This window comes from Elgaria multicarinata, chromosome 1 (assembly GCF_023053635.1).
Source record: "Elgaria multicarinata webbii isolate HBS135686 ecotype San Diego chromosome 1, rElgMul1.1.pri, whole genome shotgun sequence".
Taxonomy (NCBI): Eukaryota; Metazoa; Chordata; class Lepidosauria; order Squamata; family Anguidae; genus Elgaria; species Elgaria multicarinata.
Genome location: NC_086171.1, coordinates 92,228,861 through 92,248,643, shown reverse-complemented (window position 1 = coordinate 92,248,643; position 19,783 = coordinate 92,228,861). Strand labels below are relative to the sequence as shown.

Here is a 19,783-nt window from a genome sequence, read left to right as displayed (position 1 = left end):
GCCAGCGCCGAAGGGCGCTTCGGCCTCGCGGAGCCGCCGGGAGTCCAGGGCTGCAGGCAGCGCCCACCCACGCCCCGGGCCGCTGGGGAAGGAACCCGCGGAGACGCTCCTCCCAAGGAGGAGGAGGAGGAGCCTCTCCAAACAAAGCGAGGCAGGCTCGCTTTGAAGGCCCACCCCACGAGCTAGCAGCTACTTTGTCTAGAGTGAGAAAAGTGTACCCTCCTACACACACACGCGCACACAATATTTTTCCCATCAGGGAATGTGAGAATTTCTTGCTCTTCCTTCCCCACTTAAAAAAGTGTCAGTAAGTTGCAAAAGTGATTCACTAATCTTGAGTAAGTAGCAAAGTCCCCCCCCCCAAAATTACTGTTTTTTTAAAAAAAAAATTGGCTATGATTTTTATGTTAAATGGGAATGGGAAAGCAAAGTTATTTATCTTTGAATGCCTTTGCTTGAGACATGTTTACTTCTTTTGGATTGTTTGCAGTGGCCTATGGGCTTAAGTAATAAATGTACATTGTATTCTTTCTTTCCATTTAAATTTTTAGTCGTCATCGTAAGGGCTCTAAAGCAGGTGTGAGAAAATCATGAATCTCCAGATGTTGCTGGACTGCCACTCCCATCAGCCCTGCACAGCATAAGCCCAGAAGGGAGGATGCTCAGAGTGGCAGTCCAACAACATCTGGAAGGCCACCAGTCTGCTCAATATTCTTAAAAAGGGGGTGGGGTGGGGTGGGGTGGAGAGTGTGGCAATCTCAGCCTCTCTGCCTCAGAAGTTGGGCATATTCTCACATTCCCAATGTTCAAACAAGGTCTAGCTTAACTTTTTTGAAAAGGCCCAGTACTCTACATATTATGCTCAGAAACTCTCGTTTATTTTACATGTTCCAGAATTTTGAAAGAAGTTCATAGGCTGGGCCTTGCTTTACTAGTCAAACTAACATTGTCCATCTCTGTACCTCCCTGTATCTTCACAATCTTCAAATTATCACCAGGAGAGCCAGTGTGATGTAGCGGCTAAAGTGTTGGACTGGGAGTTGGGAGGTTCTAATCCCTACTTGGCCATGGAAACCCACTGGGCCAGTAACAGACTCTCAGCCCAACCTACCTTACAGGGTTGTTGTTGTGAGGATAAAATGGAGGAGGATTGTGTATGCTGCCTTGGGTTCCTTGGAGGAAAAAAAGTGGGATATAAATGTAATTAAATTACTAATAAATAAAATAAATGCATCCCTAAATTACAAATAGCCCCACAAGGAGTCTTCCACAATGCCACACATAGGCGTGCGCAAGGGGTGTGCCAGGTGTGCCCAGGCACACCCTAAGCACCAAATTGAGGGGGCCTTTGAGAAGGGACCCAGAGGGGGATTGAGACATAGCAAGAACGATCCTCTGGTTGCTCTGCTGCCACCCTCACCCCCACCAGCATGCTGCTGGGAGCCACACTTCAAAGAGGCCAGGAGGAGGGACCAAGAAGGCTGACATCGCCTCCTACGCCCCTCTTCCAGCCAGTGTCACCACAAGGCCCCACCCACCAGTGCTGCCGTCAGGCAAGCCAAACGCGGAGTAGGACATTAATAAAATGAATAAAATAAATGAATAAAAATAATGTCGTTTATGATCCCTGGGTGCATACCCCAGTGAAATGCGCTGCACACTCCCAGACCCTCAGCAAGTGTGCCAAGAGATCTCTGAATCCCCTCGCAAGTCTCCATTATCCACATGGTGTCTGCCTTTATTGGCCAACCCACCCATCCCTGATTTAGCCCATCCCACAAAAGTCAAGAGCAGCATCAAGCCCAAACATCTGCCAGGATTGTTCCTATTTTAGTGCCTTGTAATGATGCTTATTAGGGAATTGCATTATTTATTGCTAATCATGCTGCTTAAAAGCATTCTAAGTACAGTCTGGATGTATTATGAACGCTAAGAATTGCCTTTTTATGTGGTGCAACTAGCAAATCCCACTGGAATATGTGGAGAAGGAGGGAGACAGGTTCTCTCACCATTAATTTCATTTGATTTATCCAACACTTTTTTTAATGTCAGATTGCTTCACACTCTCTGTTGTCTTCACTCTTACAACAGTCTTGAGCTAGAAAGCCATGTGCCATCATTCCAATTTATTTATTTAGTATATTTATATCCTGATTTTTTCCATCATGGAACTCATGGCGGCATAAATGGGGTTCCCAGGCCGTTGCCCATCCAGCTACAGACCAGCCCTCACCTGCTTAGCTTCACCAAGGTGGGTTAACTTTAGTGAATGGAGTTTAAAAAGTAAATAGCAGGTGTGGAACCCCATTTCTGTTGGGACCCCAGTGAGGGGGTAGGGGGGGCTTTAACCCTTTGCCCTCTGCTGCGGTTCTGATCTGGGCTATGATTGATATTTGCATTGGTGGGAAAGCTTACACTGGCATGAATGGCAGCTTTTCTTCCAATGCAAACAATGGGAGTGCATTGAGGGTCAAAAGGATTAAAGTCCCTCTTACACACACACCAGCCAGAGTCCTGAACTAGATGGGGCAGGGACGGGGTGGGAAGAGAACAGGATGGGATTCACCTACTATGTGTGTGTGTTTTAAAAAGCTTATCTAGTTTGGGCTCAGCTTTCTTGAAGCCAGATTTCAGCTGCAGAGCCTGTTTTAGTTTCTGTGACTTAGCTCAGAAATTTTTGAGGTAACTGATACGATTCATAATATAATATTAAATTAGGAATACCCCACCCTCCTACTTCACATTGCCTGTATCTAAAAACTTTAGCTGTACATGGTTTCTGACTTTTAAATATAAATTGCTCTATTCCACTCTGCCAAAGTAGCAGTGTTTTATATTGAAGTTCTAACATAAAACAAATAATACATAAAACAAATATGTTAACTTAGGAAGGACCATCATCCGGTCCTTCCTAAGTTAACATATTTGTTTTATGTATTACCATTAGGATGTGGTGTTGGAAAACCCTAGGACCTTGGTCCTGGGAGATTTCAATATTCATGCTGAAGCTGCCTTAACAGGACCAGCTTGGGACTTCATGGCCCCCATGACAACCATGGGGCTGTCTCAATTTATTATCAGCCCAACACAAAGGGCAGGGCATACCCTTGATTTGGTCTTTGCCTCAGGGTGTGAGGGGGTGGTCTGGATTTTGGGGGGATGGAAATTACCCCGTTGTCATGGACAGACCACTTCCTGGTGAAATTTGGTCTCATGGTGCCAGTCCCTCCCTGCAGAGGTGGGGGACCCGGATTAATTACATCTAACCCACCCAATCCAATCCTAGAACCCTCGAGGACTCACTGTGATGAATTTGCAGTGAGGATAAAATCACTCACCTTCGTGCTGACTGGAATGCTGCTATTGATTCAGAGTCTGATGAGGGATCCAGTGCAGTGTCTTATCCTGTTTTGTGGGATCAGTTTCAGTTTTTGGAGCCTGAGGATGTGGACAAGACGCTTGCAGCTGTTCAACCCACCACATGCTCTCGGCCCTTTCCCATCTTGGCTTGTTCAAGCTAGCCGCAGGGGGTTGACCCACTGGGTCAGGGGAGTGGTGAATGCATCACTGCGTGATGGGGTGGTTCCTGCAGCTTTCAAGGAGGCAGTGGTGCGACCACTCCTGAAACAACCCTCTCTTGACCCAGAGATTTATGCCAGCTACCGACGGGTCACAAATACCCCGTTTTTGAGCAAGGTGGACAGGGATAGCCTAGCCCAGTCATTCATGCGCTGGTAACCTCACGATTCAACTACTGTACTGCGCTCTATGTGGGGCTACCCACGTATGTGGTTCGGAAGCTGCAGCTTGTGCAGAACGCAGCAGCTAAGGTGCTCACCGGGACACCTAGCTCTGCCCACATAAAACCAGCGTTAAAAGAACTGCACTGGCAGCCCGTTAGCTACCGAGCCACGTACAAGGTTATGCTATTATCTTACAAAGCCCTAAACAACTTGGGACCAGGATACCTGGCAGACCGCCTTCCCTTATATTCACTCAGGCGACATTTATGATCTTCAGAGGAGGTCCTGCTCATCATCCCAACACGAAAAGAATAAAACAAAAGAGAAGGGTGGGGCAGTTCTCTGCTCAACCATGAAGGAGGAGGAGAGAGGACCGAACGCCCCCCAGAGAAGCTGCTGTACCCCAGCAGATCTCTGTTTTTATGAACTGGAGATGCACAGCTGCCCATTACCAAAGTAAAGGAAAACAGATCATCCACAAATGCAACAGGTGGAATTTCACATTGGAGTATCAGGAGTATCAGGAGAATGGTTTGATGGGGAGGAAATTTTTTAAAATTCTAAAAATCAAGGCATGAATAGATCCGATTCAAACTTGGCATGGCTAAAGCACTCCTTAAGAGCTATCACGATGTCAAGTTTCATCTCTTTATCTTTAAAAATTACACAGATATAAGTATTTTGGTTAGTCATATTTTAATATCAAAGCTACCCACCACCCCACTCAGCCTCTTCCAAATATGGAGATCTTCAATTAAGAAAGACACTGTCAGGTTCTGTTCTACAGCACCACCTGGCAGCCGCAGTGCACCTTGCCGGCTGCAGAGTAGTTGCAGGTCCCAGGCCCATATCAGCAAGCACTCCCAGTTGGGCTGATGCAGACGAGCTGGGAGCAGCCAGGAGAGGGCTATATAAGAACAGCATTTCCACTCCAGCCTTTGCCAGAGCAACACGGTCTCCTGTGCCTCCTGTAGCCCATTCCTGACTTCCTGCGATTCCAGACCTTGCTGTACCCGATCTTCTGCTTTGCCTGACCATGCCTTTGGCCCTGCTTGAACCCTGTTGCTCCTGGACTCTGAACCCTGAACCCTGCTTGTCTCTGGACCTTGCCTTCTGCCTCTGGCCCTACCTGGACTCTGTTACTGGTTCCACTGCCGTCCATCCCGGTGTTCCTGTGTTGAAGCCTTGCTGCCCATGCCCCGGACCCTGACAGACATACACACAGCATTGTTGCTTGAAAAACTGTCAGATAACTTCGGAGACATGTGAAGCTCCGATTGGGTGCAGTAATTGTGCCATTTCAGGCTGCCAAACTATTGTATTTGCCCAGAAATAAAAGCATATATACATTAAATGCAGAAGGAAGGAGAACTTAGGGGGTGGGGTGGGAGATTTTGCTGGCATAGTAGCTATACAGGGGAAAAGAAACATGAGCTGAAAGAGCACAACAATGCACAAACGTCAAAGTGGCGAGCTCTAGACTCGCTAAGGAAATGGAGGGGGAAACTGCGGACTCAAATTGAGGGGGAAAAAGTAGGCGACAGAGTTCTGCTTCAAACTGCTAACTTTCACACATGAATCTCACAGCCAATCAGCATCCACTCCAACATTCCATGCACTCACTCCCCTTCCCAACAGAATTAACCTCTTGCCTTCTGAAGTCCAAACCATACTTACATCCTAGATAAATAGCAATAAACAGTAAAACATCCAGCACCACTTTCTGGGTACATCCCTTTAGAAAGGACTGGTGATACTAGATCACCATGCTGTTTCCTAGCTAGGCAACTCCCCAAAATATGATGGTTGATAGTATTTAAGTCTGCTGAGAGGTCCAGGAGAAACAAGAGGGTTATTTTTGCACCTGAGGTAGATAACCCCACCAGTGCCTCTCCCACTCTCCTGGCAGTAGTAAAATACAACAATAATAAATTAAATAACACTTTGCTGGTCTTTCATGACACCCAAAATCAGCTATACTCTATCCGGACCTGACAGGCTAATAAACATTTTTTTTTATTATCTAGTAACGTGTGTGGGTTTATTTAAAAGGCTAAACTGATCCCTGTCTAACTGCAGCCATTTGGAAAGGCTTCTTGCCTCTGTGTCAACCGGAGGGGGGCAGACATTTCCACAGGCTGGGATAAAACAATTACCAACTACAGACACAAGAGGGCTAGCTGTGGTTTTGGCCAGATCTGAGCTTCAAACAAGTTTCCCCCACCCATAAAAACTATATATTGTGAGGCTTTTTAATTATCGTTTAGTAAATGATTAAAATCTATAGGGTTAAAGAAAAAATATATAATCATAATACAAAATTATACAATTAAGAAAATTTATTGAGAATAAAAAGGAGAGCAGATTTCAGCATGGGGTCATATTTTCTTATATTTTTTGTTTTGTGTCTTTACTCCTTAAGTTCATTTCCATCTTGTACAATTAATATTTCTTCTTGAAGACTTGTAATCTTTTCTCTATATTAGTTATTTTTTAAAATCTAATTCCCTTTTTGCTGTTTCAAACCTCAGAGTAACTTTCAGTTCAAATTTATAACATTTCTCTGAAAGTGCTTTTCGGACTTCTTCTATTGTGATAATGTACCTAACATGGAGATAAAGCCACGAGGGACACTATCCCTGCTACTCTATTGTCTGTCAAACAACTGTAAGAGGTACAGGAGCCTGGCTGATTTTAATAAACTCAGAACTATGATAAGTAAGATCCTGTGGCAAGTGAGCCTAATGAGAAAAGGAGTGCAGGATGGGTGGGAGTATTTAAAAAACGAAATTTTAAAGGCACAGTTACAAACAATTCCAACAAGGAAAAAAATAGAAGACAACAGAAGAAACCAATGTGGCTCCACAAAAAGCTTAGAGATGACCTGAAAACAAAAGGATACATATAGGAAGTGGAAGGAAGGCCAGGCTACAAAAGAAGAATACAGACAGGAGGCACAGAAGTGCCGAAATGGCGTCAGGAAGGCTAAAGCTGAGAATGAGCTGAGATTAGCAAGGATGCTAAAAGCAATAAAAAGGCTTTCTTCAGATATGTGAGTAGTAAAAGACAGAAGAAAGAAATGGTGGTTCAGCTGCTTAATGAGGATGGCAAATTGAAAACAGATGACAAAGAAAAGGCTGAAGTGCTCAATTCCTACTTTGGCTCAGTCTTCTCCCAAAAGCGGGTCCATGAACCCTCTGGAAAAAGTGAAGCAGAAGTTGAAGGAGCAGGATTGCAGTTTGAGATTGATAAACAAATGGTCAAGGAACACCTAATTTCTTTGAATGAGTGCAGATCTCCAGGGCCTGATGAACTGCATCCTAGAGTAATGAAGGAGCTAGCGGAAGGACTCTCAGAACCTTTGTCTATTATCTTTGCAAAATCATGGAAACAGGTGAGGTGCCAGATGACTGGAGGAGGGCTAACCTTGTCCCTATTTTCAAAAATGGCAAAAAGGAGGAACCTGGAAACTACAGACCAGTCAGTCTGACATCCATCCCTGGGAAATTTTTGGAGCAGATTATAAAGAAGTCAATCTGTAAGCACCTTGAAAACAATGCAGTGATTACTAGAAGCCAACATGGATTTTTCAGGAACAAATCCTGCCAGACTAATTTGATCTAATTTTTTGATCGGGTAACCTCCCTTGTGGACTGTGGGAATGCTGTGGACGCCATATACCTTGACTTCAGCAAAGCTTTTGACAAAGTGCCCCATGATATTCTGATTAACAAACTAGCTAAAACTGGGCTAGATGGAACAACTATTAGGTGGATTCACAGTTGGCTACAGAATCAGACTCAAAGAGTGCTTATGAATGGAACCTTCTCAAACTGAGGGGAGATAATGAGTGGGGTACCGCAGGGCTCAGTCCTGGGCCCAGTGGTCTTCAACATTTGTATTAATGATTTGGACGAGGAGGTGCAGGGGACGCTTATCAAATTTGCAGATGACACAAAATTGGGTGGGATGGCTAATACCCTGGAAGACAGAAACAAACTTCAAAGTGATCTTGATAGGCTGGAGTGCTGGGCTGAAAACAACAGAATAAAATTTAATAGGGATGAATACCAAGTTCTACATCTAGGAAATAGAAACCAAATGCACAGTTACAAGATGGGGGATACTTGGCTCAGCAATACTACGAACGAGAAGGATCTTGGAATTGTTATAGATCACAAGCTGAATATGAGCCAACAGTGCGATATGGCTGCAAAAAAAGCAAATGCTATTTTGGGCTGCATTAATAGAAGTATAGCTTCCAAATCACGTGAGGTACTGGTTCCTCTCTATTCGGCCCTGGTTAGGCCTCATATTGAGTATTGCGTCCAGTTCTGGGCACCACACTTCAAGAAGGATGCAGACAAGCTGGAGCATGTTCAGAGGAGGGCAACCAGGATGATCAGGGGTCTGGAAACAAAGCCCCATGAAGAGAGACTGAAACAACTGGGCATGTTTATCCTGGAGAAGAGACGATTGAGGGGAGACCTGATAGCACTCTTCAAATACTTAAAAGGTTGTCACACAGAGGAGGGCCAGGATCTCTTCTCGATCCTCCCAGAGTGCAGGGCACGGAATAATGGGCTCAAGTTAAAGGAAGCCAGATTCTGGCTGGACATCAGGAAAAACTTCCTGACTGTTAGAGCAGTACACAATGGAACCAGTGACCTAGGGAGGTTGTGGGCTCTCCCACACTAGAAGCATTCAAGAGGCAGCTGGACAACCATCTGTCAGGGATGCTTTAGGGTGGATTCCTGCATTGAGCAGGGGGTTGGACTCGATGGCCTTGTAGGCCCCTTCCAACTCTGCTATTCTATCATTCTATGATTCTGTGAACTGGTTGACAACAACCCCATATATGTGTGTCTTTTTACTTTCAGAACTCATCCCATTCCTGATGCTGCTCTAATTTTGTTTCTTTGTTTTGGGGGGATTGGAAGATAGGGATTCATTTCCTACACCCTGGCTGGGGATCATGGGAGTTGTAGTCCAGCACATCTGGAGGGCATTAGGTGTGGAAAACTGCTGCAATTCAACCTGGGCTCAGGATGACTTTGATTGGGCAAGGGATGGGTGGAGGGGCAGCTGCAAGAGCTCACGGCAGGACTGAAGGCCCTTCCACTTTTGGTTCAGTCAGCTGTGTTGAGTGAAAGAGAGAAGGCCTTTCCGCACGCACAGGCAGGGGCAAGGGATGCTACCCTGGAGGTTAGCTAGTCAGGCAAAATAATAGGGGGTGTGTTCAGTCACATCATGGGTTGTCGGGGGTGGGGATGGGCCAACGGGGGCTACTTAATCCATGCAAGACTACCCTTGATTGGCTCATTGTGCATGTGGGATTCCTCCCACAAGGCCATAAAATCGTGGACTGGGACTTCCCTCAAGTGAGTTCTGAGTCCTGGGACAGATCTACACCAAGCAGGATATGACACTTTGAAAGCAGTTTGAAAACGGTATATGGCAAGTGTCCTGGGCCCGAACAGTTGTCAATACTGTTATAAACTAGTAGTGTGTATTTGCCTGGATCTTCAGGCATGTGGCCTGGGGGTGACAAGTGCCCCATGATGTTTCTGGGTTCTGCTTACTGCTGTGGCTGATGGTGTCATAATTGGGTTCATGGGTTGACACTGATTGGCAGCAGCTCTCCAGGTTTCAGGCAGGATTCTTTCGTGGCCCTCCCAGGAGATGCCAGACAAGAGAGTGCAGTGTGGATTTAAGACTTGGGAGGTCCCTGTCTTCTGCCTTTGATGAGACATGACCATCGCTGGCCAGATATGCAAAAAGTGAGTGGCAGCAGGCCACTCCTGAAGTGGTAACATCATGGGTAACTTCTCTTGTTTGTTCTTGGTCCTTCCTTTTCTCTGCCTGGCAGAAGGGCCCTTTCCTCCTCTGGTGTAACTTGAATCCCCAGCCGAGGGAGGCTTTCAAGGCCTTCAAGAGGCAGCTGGACAACCATCTGTCAGGGATGCTTTAGGGTGGATTCCTGCATTGAGCAGGGGGTTAGACTCGATGGCCTTGTAGGCCCCTTCCAACTCTGCTATTCTATGATTCTATGAAGTAAAAGGGTTCTCATAAGGACTGTACAAGTGCCTGCAGAGATTCTTGGGGATTTGCAGCAGCAGCAGCAGCAGCAGCAGCAGCAGCAGCAGCAGCGTCTCTTTTTCTTATGCCACAGTAGCTAGTGCAGGGAAGGATGCTGTTGCATAATTGTGGGTAGGGTGGGAAGCTGCCTGTTGCTAGAAGTGCACATAGGTTTCTTCTAGGCCTGCCTGACACGGGGGTGTTGCCATGTCATTACAGCATTGCTGTACCAGCCCCTGCTGGATGGGCTAACTAGCAGTGATGCTGTGGTTTGCGCCATTCTGTGCTTTTTGGAGCCATGTGTTTTCTTCTCTTGCTCTGTGCTGGTGAGTATAGGATATGGGTGATGTTGTACTGGCATAGCAGTAGTGAGTATAACTGGCATATAGGATTGCAAGATCCAGTCCTTTTCCTTACATAAATCTATTACATAAAACCCTTAAAAGATGGATCTTATACTAATAAATACTGTTGCATATAATACAGTGTGCATAATGATAAAGTGCAACTGTTCGTTATGAAATGCAGTTATTCAGGTAGCTAAGCAACCTTCTGTAGAAATATCAGCTTACAGATATTTTAGCACAATTGGGACTTGTTTCAACAAAATGTTGCAGCATGGAGTACTCCTGTTCAGTGTTCCAGTCAGCTATGCCTTCCTCCAGGATATTTTGTTTTGGCTACGTAGCAACTAGAATTTAATATACTATTAGTATATCAAAAGTGCATCGCTCAAAGGCTACCTGCTCTCCCAGATCCTTTTGCAGACTATAAAGGTGTATTTTCTAAGTTAGGTTTAACACAACCATTTCATTTGGACAGAGGTACTTACCTTGGATTATAAATTGTACATTAGGCAATCAGCATGAAATCACCATCCTTAATCTGGATTAAACCAATTTATCCTCTGCTATAGTATCATGTCTGGTAGCGGAAAGGAATTGGTGCAGTTGTCGGTTCAGTAGTGGGAGAATGTTTGTAAGTTTGAATGTTCGTGAGATTGTTTCTGTTGCCTGTATAATGAGATCAGCCCTACCATTAGGTGGTGGAATGAGACAGTCGCTTAGGCAGCAGATGCTGGGAGATGGCAGCAAGCTGTTGAAGGGGACAGTTGTGTGCCATGTGGGCTGCCTTGCATTCTCTCAGCTAGCTTGATGCCTTCAGTTGCGGTAGAGGACACTGTCCCTTCCCCACGGTGGAAGAAAGATCCAACTGTGGTGCATAGAATGGGACAGACGCCCGGGGATGGGCTGGGGCATCTTGTTTTTTGCCTCAGGCAGCAAAATGTCTTGGACAGGCCCTGTGGTTCAGTGAATACAGCAAAGGAGAAGGCTGCTCTGACTGGCAGGTGATCTGGGCACGGACCTATTCATGTAGTATCATAGATTTAAAAGGAATCAAGAGGCCATTTAGCAACCCACCTGCCCAAACACAACTCCAAGGAGGAATTCTTCCTTTCCCAAGAATAACCTATGACAGTGGTTCCCAATTGGTGGTCCGCGGACCTCAGGGGGTCCATGTAACCCACCCAGGGGGTCCGTGGCACCATTCACATATTAGTTCTGCAAGGTCCACATTTTAATAAAAGAAAATATGCCATCTCCCACGCTCCGTTTGCTTTGACGGTGACATCCTGCGCGAAAGCACCTGTGTGATTTTGTGACTAGCTTCAGAGGTTACTTCCCTGCACCTAACCCTGAAAACTCATGGAGAAGGAATCCTTTTGAATGTGGCGATATACAACTCACAACTCTATCTGCAGAAGAGCAAGATGCACTTGTTGACGTGACTCGTGATGGTTCATTGAAATCATTTTTCCAAGAATATAGATTGGACCAATTCTGGGTGACGGTTTTTCCTGATTATAAGAAGTTAGGTGAAAAAGCTTTGAAACATCTAGTTCCCTTTTGTTCCACATATCTTTGTGAACAAACATTTTGTTATATGAAGAAGGAAGGAAAGGAAAGGAACCTCTCGTGCAAGCACTGACTCCTAGAGGGACGCCTGCTTTCGCTGACGTTTTCTTGGCAGACTTTGTAGCGGGGTGGTTGGCCATTAGCTTCCCCAAGCATAGAACAAGCATAGAAATCGGCTCGATGTCGATCCAGATTTGAGATTAAAAGTAGGAAATATTGAACCTGACATGGAAGGGATTGTTCGGGACAAAAAGAGGCATCATTTCTCCCATCACATTTAGGTTTAGTAGCTGCTAGACATGTCATAATTTGTTCAATTGTAAACTAGCCATTAGTAAAATTAAATTCGGCTTTAGATTCCTAACTAAATTGTCATTTTTGCGTGGTAATACACAAATTTTATGGTCTGTTTTTAAGTATACCTAAAATCCTTTGCTTATTAGGAGCTACCCCTTATTTTCTCAAAAAAATTGCTTTGCACAGGTAACAATAGAGATAACAAAATTTTCAAAAATTTGGCTTGGCATTTGAAAAACAAGGGGTCCGCAGTACTTAGCTATTTATTTATTTATTTATTTATTTATTACATTTTTATACCGCCCAATAGCTGAAGCTCTCTGGGCGGTTCACAAAAATTAAAACCACAGTAAAACACAGTAATTGGGACCCACTGCCTTAAAAGACTTCTTTATCATCACAGTATTAAACTGTTATCATAATTTTTAAACCCTTATCATAATAATAGTCACATCAACTTTTTCTTCTTGCTCTTTAACTCTCATCACGTTTCTACTCTAAACCCATTAGCATGCTATTCATAATTTATTTTCTTTCTTACTTTGTGCTTCCACCCTTCCTTCTCACATTTAATCTTATTTCCCCAAAACTCAATGTTTTCTCAATATTTGGTTTCTTGGACTATTGCTACCAAAATGATTGACTTCTTGCAGGAGATGTGCACCTCACAAAAACTGGGGATAACCTTTTTGGAAGGAGTCTCAAGAGGGATTTAAACTAACACTGGAAGTAGGGGCAGAACTAAGTACTGAGACAATTATTAGGGCCAAGTCCCATGTATCTGAATAGGTCTACACTAAGTATGATTAAGTCTGCATCCAACCCCATGATGTTATGATTCTCTGCCTGCCTATTAAAATTAAGAAAACAATACACTTAGGACTTGCCTTTTGCACTTTCCTGTAGACTTGCCTTTTGCACTTAGTGTTGCATGGGGCCCAAGAAACTTAAATATGAGTTTGAATCTCACTTCTGCCACAAACTCACAAGGTGGCAAGCTTCTATTTCAGGTGTCCCCAACCTAGTGCCTATAGCACATGCTTATTAGTGGTGGTGAGTTGCAGAGATTTAGCTGGTATTCATATTACCCTTATCTTCGAATTCCTTATGTGTAACCTCAGTTGGGGATTTTAATTTGCATTATGTTAGGTTTTGCAGTAACTATAGTGAGTTTCTGAAGAAGCTGCGGCAAATCAGGTGTAAAATCCGGAGTCCTGTAAAACCTTTATCTCGTTCAGCATTTCTTTACTATGTATATACAACTGTTTCTGAAGGTCTTCACTCTGTTATGATTGTATGCATTTTACGTTACATGTCCCCAATCCTGTTGTAATTCCCCCCGTGTTAACATATTATATTAGTCTGTTTACCCCATTGTCCTAGTTATTATTCTGACTTTATCTAGCCTAACACTCTGCTTCCCATTGTGGTATTCAGTGGCTGCCTCACTGCTCACCCCTAACTCCAGATATTGCATGAATGAGTTTAAAAGCACCAGGTCCACTACCAGGCCTATGCATTTGCTTCAAGATGAATAGGAAAATGGAACCCTTTCATTATGAGCCATACACCACAGATAGAAACAACTTCCAGACTAGTATCTATTCATGCAGCACCATTTGTGCCTCTTCTCAGTTTCAACTGTCCTAGCCAGCACCACAGAAAGGCATGGATCGTTTTTCAGTTCCTCCTGGCCAGAGTGGAGCAGGGTGCAGCTAACTTTGATGGTCATTTGGGGCTGGAGGAGACAGAGAAAGAATAGGGAGAAAGCCACATTTAACTCTTGAAGCCTGGAGCTGTGGACACATTGCAGGAAATGTGCCCGTGAACCTGATAGGTCTCCTTGCCCTGACTTGCCATCTCACTGCCTTCTTACCTGCAGCAGTATTCGTGCCACTGCCACCATCCATGAGGTGTTCAGAGAAGGGAAGAGAGTCATACAATCCAGGTCGCGAAGCATCATGTATGGGAAATGGATCACTTGGCCATTGGCTGGTGGGGAGGGGCTCTGGAGGAACAAGGGGTAATGCGGGGCTGGGGCTGCTGTCACCTTCCAGCATCTGTGCCTGAAACAACACCTTCACCAAGGCTCATGGCAGGGCAGGCCCTGTGACACACATATCTATTTTAATTATACACCAGTGGGAAATGCCTTTCAACACTCCTCCCTGTCACGGGGATCTAGTGTCAGTTCTTCTTTGCACTCCAATGACCAGAGGCCATTGGATGGCTTTAGAAGGCAGTTGGATAAATTCCTGGAGAATAAGTCTATCAATGGTTATTAGTCTTGATGGCTATGTGCTACTTCCAGTATGAGAGGCAGTGAGTTTATATACACCAGCTGCTGGGGAACATGGGTGGGAGGGTGCTGTTGCACCGTGTCCTGCCTTGTCGGTCCCTGGCCAATGGCTGGTTGGCCACTGTGTGAACAGAGTGCTGGACTGGATGGACCCTTGGTCTGATCCAGCATGGCTGTTCTTATGTAGATGACCTGCTGCTACTCTGAATCCACCCTGGGGCAAACCCTTCATCAAGACAAGCCCCTAAAAGATGCCCTAGAGCCCTCCACAATGTGGAGAGGCGAGGGACTGTATCTCAGTGGCAGGGTGCATGCAGACCCTCTGTGCCAACACTCTGGGGCAAAGAATGAACCCCACAAAGTTAAGAAGCAATCTAAACTATGGGAAAAGGGAGAAAGGTTTGCAGTCATTGGCTAATCTGACCTGAGGCAATATCCCTGCCCGACCTACCCTCAATGTGGCAACATCAGAGTCATGGAAGAGGCTGGAGGTTGTCACTTCCTGCAGGGTGGGGTTTGGTTCAACGGCTTGAGTAATATGGAGCCGATTGTTCTGCAGGCACTTTACTGTGGCGTTCCTCTTTGGTGCTCCTAACGTGCTGTGGTCAAGACCACACGTGCTTTTCTTTGGACAAATTCATCATCTTCATCAACAGAAAAATCAAGCAACTTTGCCATGTCAATGTTAATGTTCAAAACTGCTAATCCATTCAAACGTTCTTGCACCATTGAGGACTGAAGCTCCTCTTGTCAGAGGCCACTGTTGCTTGGGGAGGCCCCCTCAAAATCGTAGGCCCTGCCCAGCCCTGCAAATGTACATACATTTTATTTCTCCCTTTAATAGGGAGACTTCTAACTAAATATGTCTCCGGTAGGGCAGTATGGGGCTGCGATGCGCACATTTACTCGAGCGCGCCCCTCCACCGCTCCCACGCAGACTTTCGGCTACATCGTGTGCAAGAGAGGCACACGACACACCCCGCCTCCTTCCAGACCCCACCTCGCTTCCGGGCGTGAACGAGGAGCGAGTGGGCGTCCTGGAGTTGTTGACGGAGAGAGGCGACGGGGCGGGCAGGCCTTGCTCGTTGGAGGCTCCGATTTCCAGTCCGGGTTTTCTTCATCCACGCCGGAGGTCCGGCCCGACTCCAGCTCCGGGTCTTGCGCGTGTCCTCCCGCTCCAGCTGTTTCACGCATCTGGCCAGCCGCGCCTTCTCCTCCTGGCGCAGTAGCAGCAGCGGCGGCAGCACCACCACCACCACCACCACCACCACCAGGACTATCCACGCCAACGCCAGCACCAGCACCCAGCCAGCTCCCATGTCCGGGGAAGAGGCGGCCGGGGGCGATGCAGGCGCCCCACCGAGTGGCACCGCAGCCCCACCAGCAGAGCCGCCGCCGCCGCAGCTGCCAGAAGCGGCCCCAGCAGCCGCGCTCGGGGAGGAGGGCGAGGCTGCCGCGGGGCCGTCGGAGCAAGAGGCGGCCGGTGCCGCCCCCGCCGGCCGGGAGTATCGGGCGCTGGTGCTGACGGGCTTCGGGGGCTACGAGAAGGTGAAGGTGCAGACGCGGCAGCTGCCTCACGCCGAGCCCAGCCCGGCTGCTGGCCAAGTCAGCGTGCAGGTCCGGGCCTGCGGGCTCAACTTCGCCGACCTGCTGGCGCGCCAGGGGCTCTACGGCAGGCTCCCGCCGCCGCCCGTCAGCCCTGGCATGGAGGCGGCTGGCACTGTGCTGGCCGTGGGCGAGGGCGTCGCCTGCCCGAAGGTGAGCGAGGGGCTCCTGCGGCGGCGGGGGGGAGGAAGGGAGAGGCTGCTGCGACGCGACGCGGCTCCGATTAAACGGGGATCGGAGGGCGAGGGGAGGGGCGCGGGCGTTCGCTCCCTCCTCCATGGCAGGCGGTGGAAGAAATTGGGCTGCGAACACTTAGCAGAGGCAGGAAGATGGGTGATGGGCGTGGCTGAGGGGGCGCACTTGGGGGGGGGCTCTCGGGTGTCGGGGTAGAAGCACAGGGACAGGCGTGCGGGGGGGGGGGCGATGAGCTCGGCTGCACAGCCCCATCAGTAAGGAACCGGGGGCCAGGAAGGTGGCCGATGTACGCCGTGGGGGATGGGGAAGGCCTCTTAGGCTGTGGGGCTGAAACCCCTAAATATAACAGGAAGAGGCCAGGGGTCCCCCCTTTAAGAAGAGATCCGTAGACAGGGTTCAGAGACAGCAACAGGATGGGTGCAACCTTCTCCCACTCACTCAATGTACCTGCCAGAAGAGTGGGTGTGGCCTCGGTCATTTTTCTCCAGTTAAAGACAATGAAGATGTCTCTTGCACTGGAATGCCCCCTCCTCGCCCCCCCCCCCACTTGCACTTTTCAGTTAAGGTGGGTTCCTGAAAGATGTGTCCTGTGGAGGATTCGGAGAGCAGATCAAGACTTAGGACCCAAGCAGTGAAGGAAAATTGGGGTGGGAATCGGCCAATGGCAAGTATTTGGGCTGTCTTTTGGCTTTGTAATCAGCCAAACATATATGGTCATCGGGACCCTCCCCTCCCTGAAAGGGTGGTGGCTTGTCCCTGACCTCATGCTTTGATTCAAGCTGTTGATGGGTGGGGCTGGGAGTTCCTTTAGTCCTTCTTCCCAGATTATTTGGGGCCCTTTGGAGGTGCAGGGTGAAAAGGACACGGCCCAGCCCTCTTCTCAAGCTTGGGACTGGAGGGGAGATGCCCCCTCCCCTAAATGCATCTGAAGTACAGCTGCTGCAATGATCTCCCATCCACACTACTCCAAGAATGGGAAGGAGGCTGGATAATGTAGTGGAATTATGGACCCCTGCCTGTAGGGATTCCTTCCCTGCTATGTTGCAGGATTGGAATTGGGCAGGGAACTGGAAGGTGTGTTTCTGATGGTCACCACTAATGTCCCTTCCTTCTGTCAGGGTCTCCACACAGGCTGGGGTGAGGATGGCCTCACGGGCATTTAATCTTCCAAACTCGTTTTCAGTGCCACAGTCCAACCTTGAAACATATGAGAAGGTTTTTTAAATGCATTACCCTCTCTGCTGTGTAACCTCAGTCCCCCCCTTCCCGCCCCAGTACACGTGGAGTAAGGCAACATGTATGCCTGAGCATCAATACGTCATGTTAGAATTTTAGCCACCCTGCTTTCTCCTCCTTTTTTTCTGGAATACGCAGTCATTATGTTGAGGTGCTGTGCATGTGTTTAATATATCACCTATCTGAATCAGTTAATAAATCATGTGATATAAAACTGGCTTGAGACAGCAGAGAAAGTAAGGCATATCTTATCTTTGTGCTACAGATTGGGGTTGGGGGGGAGGAAAAGGAAGGAGACCAAGCCCACACTTCCGCTTTACCTCAAGGGCAATCTCAAAGCCTTTAAAAGAGTGCTCAGATGAACCCTTTCATGCACTGAAAGAATGGTTGTGTTCTTTTAATGCATTGATGTGGGGGGGGGGATGCTGCAGGGCTGTGTGTACTGATGTGTGTAGAACTAGGTGAGCCTATGGGAAGGAGGACAGAGCTCTTTAATAGTTGTATAGAGAAGGAAATTTCAGCAGCTAGGGCCTCTTCTCATGATTGCTGAACATGTGGCTGGCATGGGGTGTGGCACAATCCCACTTCTCCCAAACAGTATGTGAGGCATGTTTGTCTGAACAGTGAACAAAGGTTTGCCTGCTTCCATTAATTCTATAGGCAATTTTTTAAAGGGCTTTGACTTAACTATAAAAGCATAGCAATTCAGACATCTACTGATATGGGCTTGCTCCAAAGTAAAACCAAACTGAAGCTATTTCACGGGCTGGTTTTACAGAATGAGGACTGGTTTTCCTTACAAGTCAGGGATATTAATGGGTCTCTTTGCAAATTCAGAATGATAACCTCAAGGTAGCTTTGTTAAATAGGCACCAAACAGTTCAGTGCTAAACTTGGTGTATGAACATTTTTTCCATTTCTCCTAACAAATGATAGTTAAGACCTATATGTCATCAGCCTGGATCCTCACAATAGCTAAAAATTGAGGTGAAAACCATACTGGTGCCCAACATGGTGACCACGGGCACTCAAAGTTGTATATATTCTATTTTTAAAAAATACACATACATTGATTTGTATGAAATGCATACAACTTTCTATCAATTATACATGTGCTGCAACAAAAGTGGACCAAATATCCAACTAAGTATCCATTTGAAGGTGATATCTATGTAACCCTTTCAAATATGTGTTGTAAGGTGTTCTCTATACATTGCATTATAGGAGGTGAGCGTTTATCCTTCCAGTGTTGTAACATCAGTGAAAATGGCACAGAGAATCCATTTATGCTAAAAAAAAATTAGTTTCCATGAAGCAGGTTAATAATTTAAAAGAGCGTGTACATCAGAGGATATTAAAGATGTTCCAATAAAATTTTTTTCTGAGCAAAAAATAAGCAACTACTGGACATTGCCAAAATATATATTTAAAAGACGCATTAGGTATGTTGCACTGCCAGCAATTAGCTGAATTAGACAATCCCTTATTAAAGAAATGTTGTGGTGTCCAGTAGTTACAAAGTAAAAGTTTTTGCTGAATAAGACATAGCCTAAAATTCATAGGGGTGAAAGGTAGATGCCAAAATGGCAGCCCACTGATTAGGCATTTTGTGGTGGTACCCTCAGCATGGTCTCAAATTCTTTAATGTGCTCATGTGTCCAAAAAGGTTGGGGACGCTTATTTTATTCAGTTCCAAAGTTGTTTAACTGGCAGGTCTCCAAAGAAATCTAGAAATTATGCTATGTTCTATTGGGGCTAGTAACAGATCAAACAGGATTTTTCAGATCAGCTCAAAATTAGTAGTTAGAACGACTACGAATTAAAATTATAACAAACCACGGGTTTACTTTGGCTGATTGGAGGTTGATTGTTGAAAGTGAAAACAGCATGCATATGGCATGCAACACAACATAATATTAGGCTAATTAACCCACAATTTGCCACTGGTTACATGCAAAGCAGGTCAATTTTAAACCGTAGTTTATTGAAGAGGAAACTTCTACTTTCCTTCTTGCAACAGCTGCAGAGGAAGAGAGGAGAGAGAGCGTATGAGAACCTGAGGCTTGCTAAAGCTCGTTCTTCAAATGCTAAACTATGCTTTTCTATGGTTTATCAAATGCAGCAGAACCTTCTGAGTTCATCAAACCAATGTGCTTACATGATTCTGTTAGGGGACAAACAACCAGTGATTCTAGAGAGATGGCCCCAAGCCCTAGTGAATTTTATATAATGACTTCAGCTATTCTTAACGGATTTCCTGTGATAAGAAAAAAAGATGGAAGAAGGGGTGGGAAATCATAAGAGGGTAACAAATGGAAGATGACAATGTTGCCCGGGGGGGGGGGTCCTAAAAAATGTATGAATGAGGCAGGGTGATTGCACAATAAAAGCCCTGTCTGGAGCATCCAACATGC

At 46.3% G+C, this 19,783-nt stretch overlaps 2 protein-coding genes across 3 annotated transcripts in view; both read left to right on the top strand.

The window, feature by feature from the left end:
- Positions 1-17,117, top strand: part of PIP4K2B (phosphatidylinositol-5-phosphate 4-kinase type 2 beta) — a 453,863-nt gene extending 436,746 nt beyond the window's left edge. For both annotated transcript variants that reach the window (XR_010025730.1, XM_063132523.1), the window contains one exon: positions 17,106-17,117. The gene's annotated coding sequence lies outside the window, so the exon portion shown is untranslated. The remainder of the gene's footprint in view (positions 1-17,105) is intronic.
- The window catches only part of VAT1 (vesicle amine transport 1), a 25,815-nt gene continuing 21,508 nt past the window's right edge, over positions 15,477-19,783 (top strand). Inside the window, exon 1 of the mRNA XM_063132609.1 lies at positions 15,477-16,091. Coding sequence (XP_062988679.1) covers positions 15,651-16,091 — 441 coding nt within the window. The 5' untranslated portion in view covers positions 15,477-15,650. The remainder of the gene's footprint in view (positions 16,092-19,783) is intronic.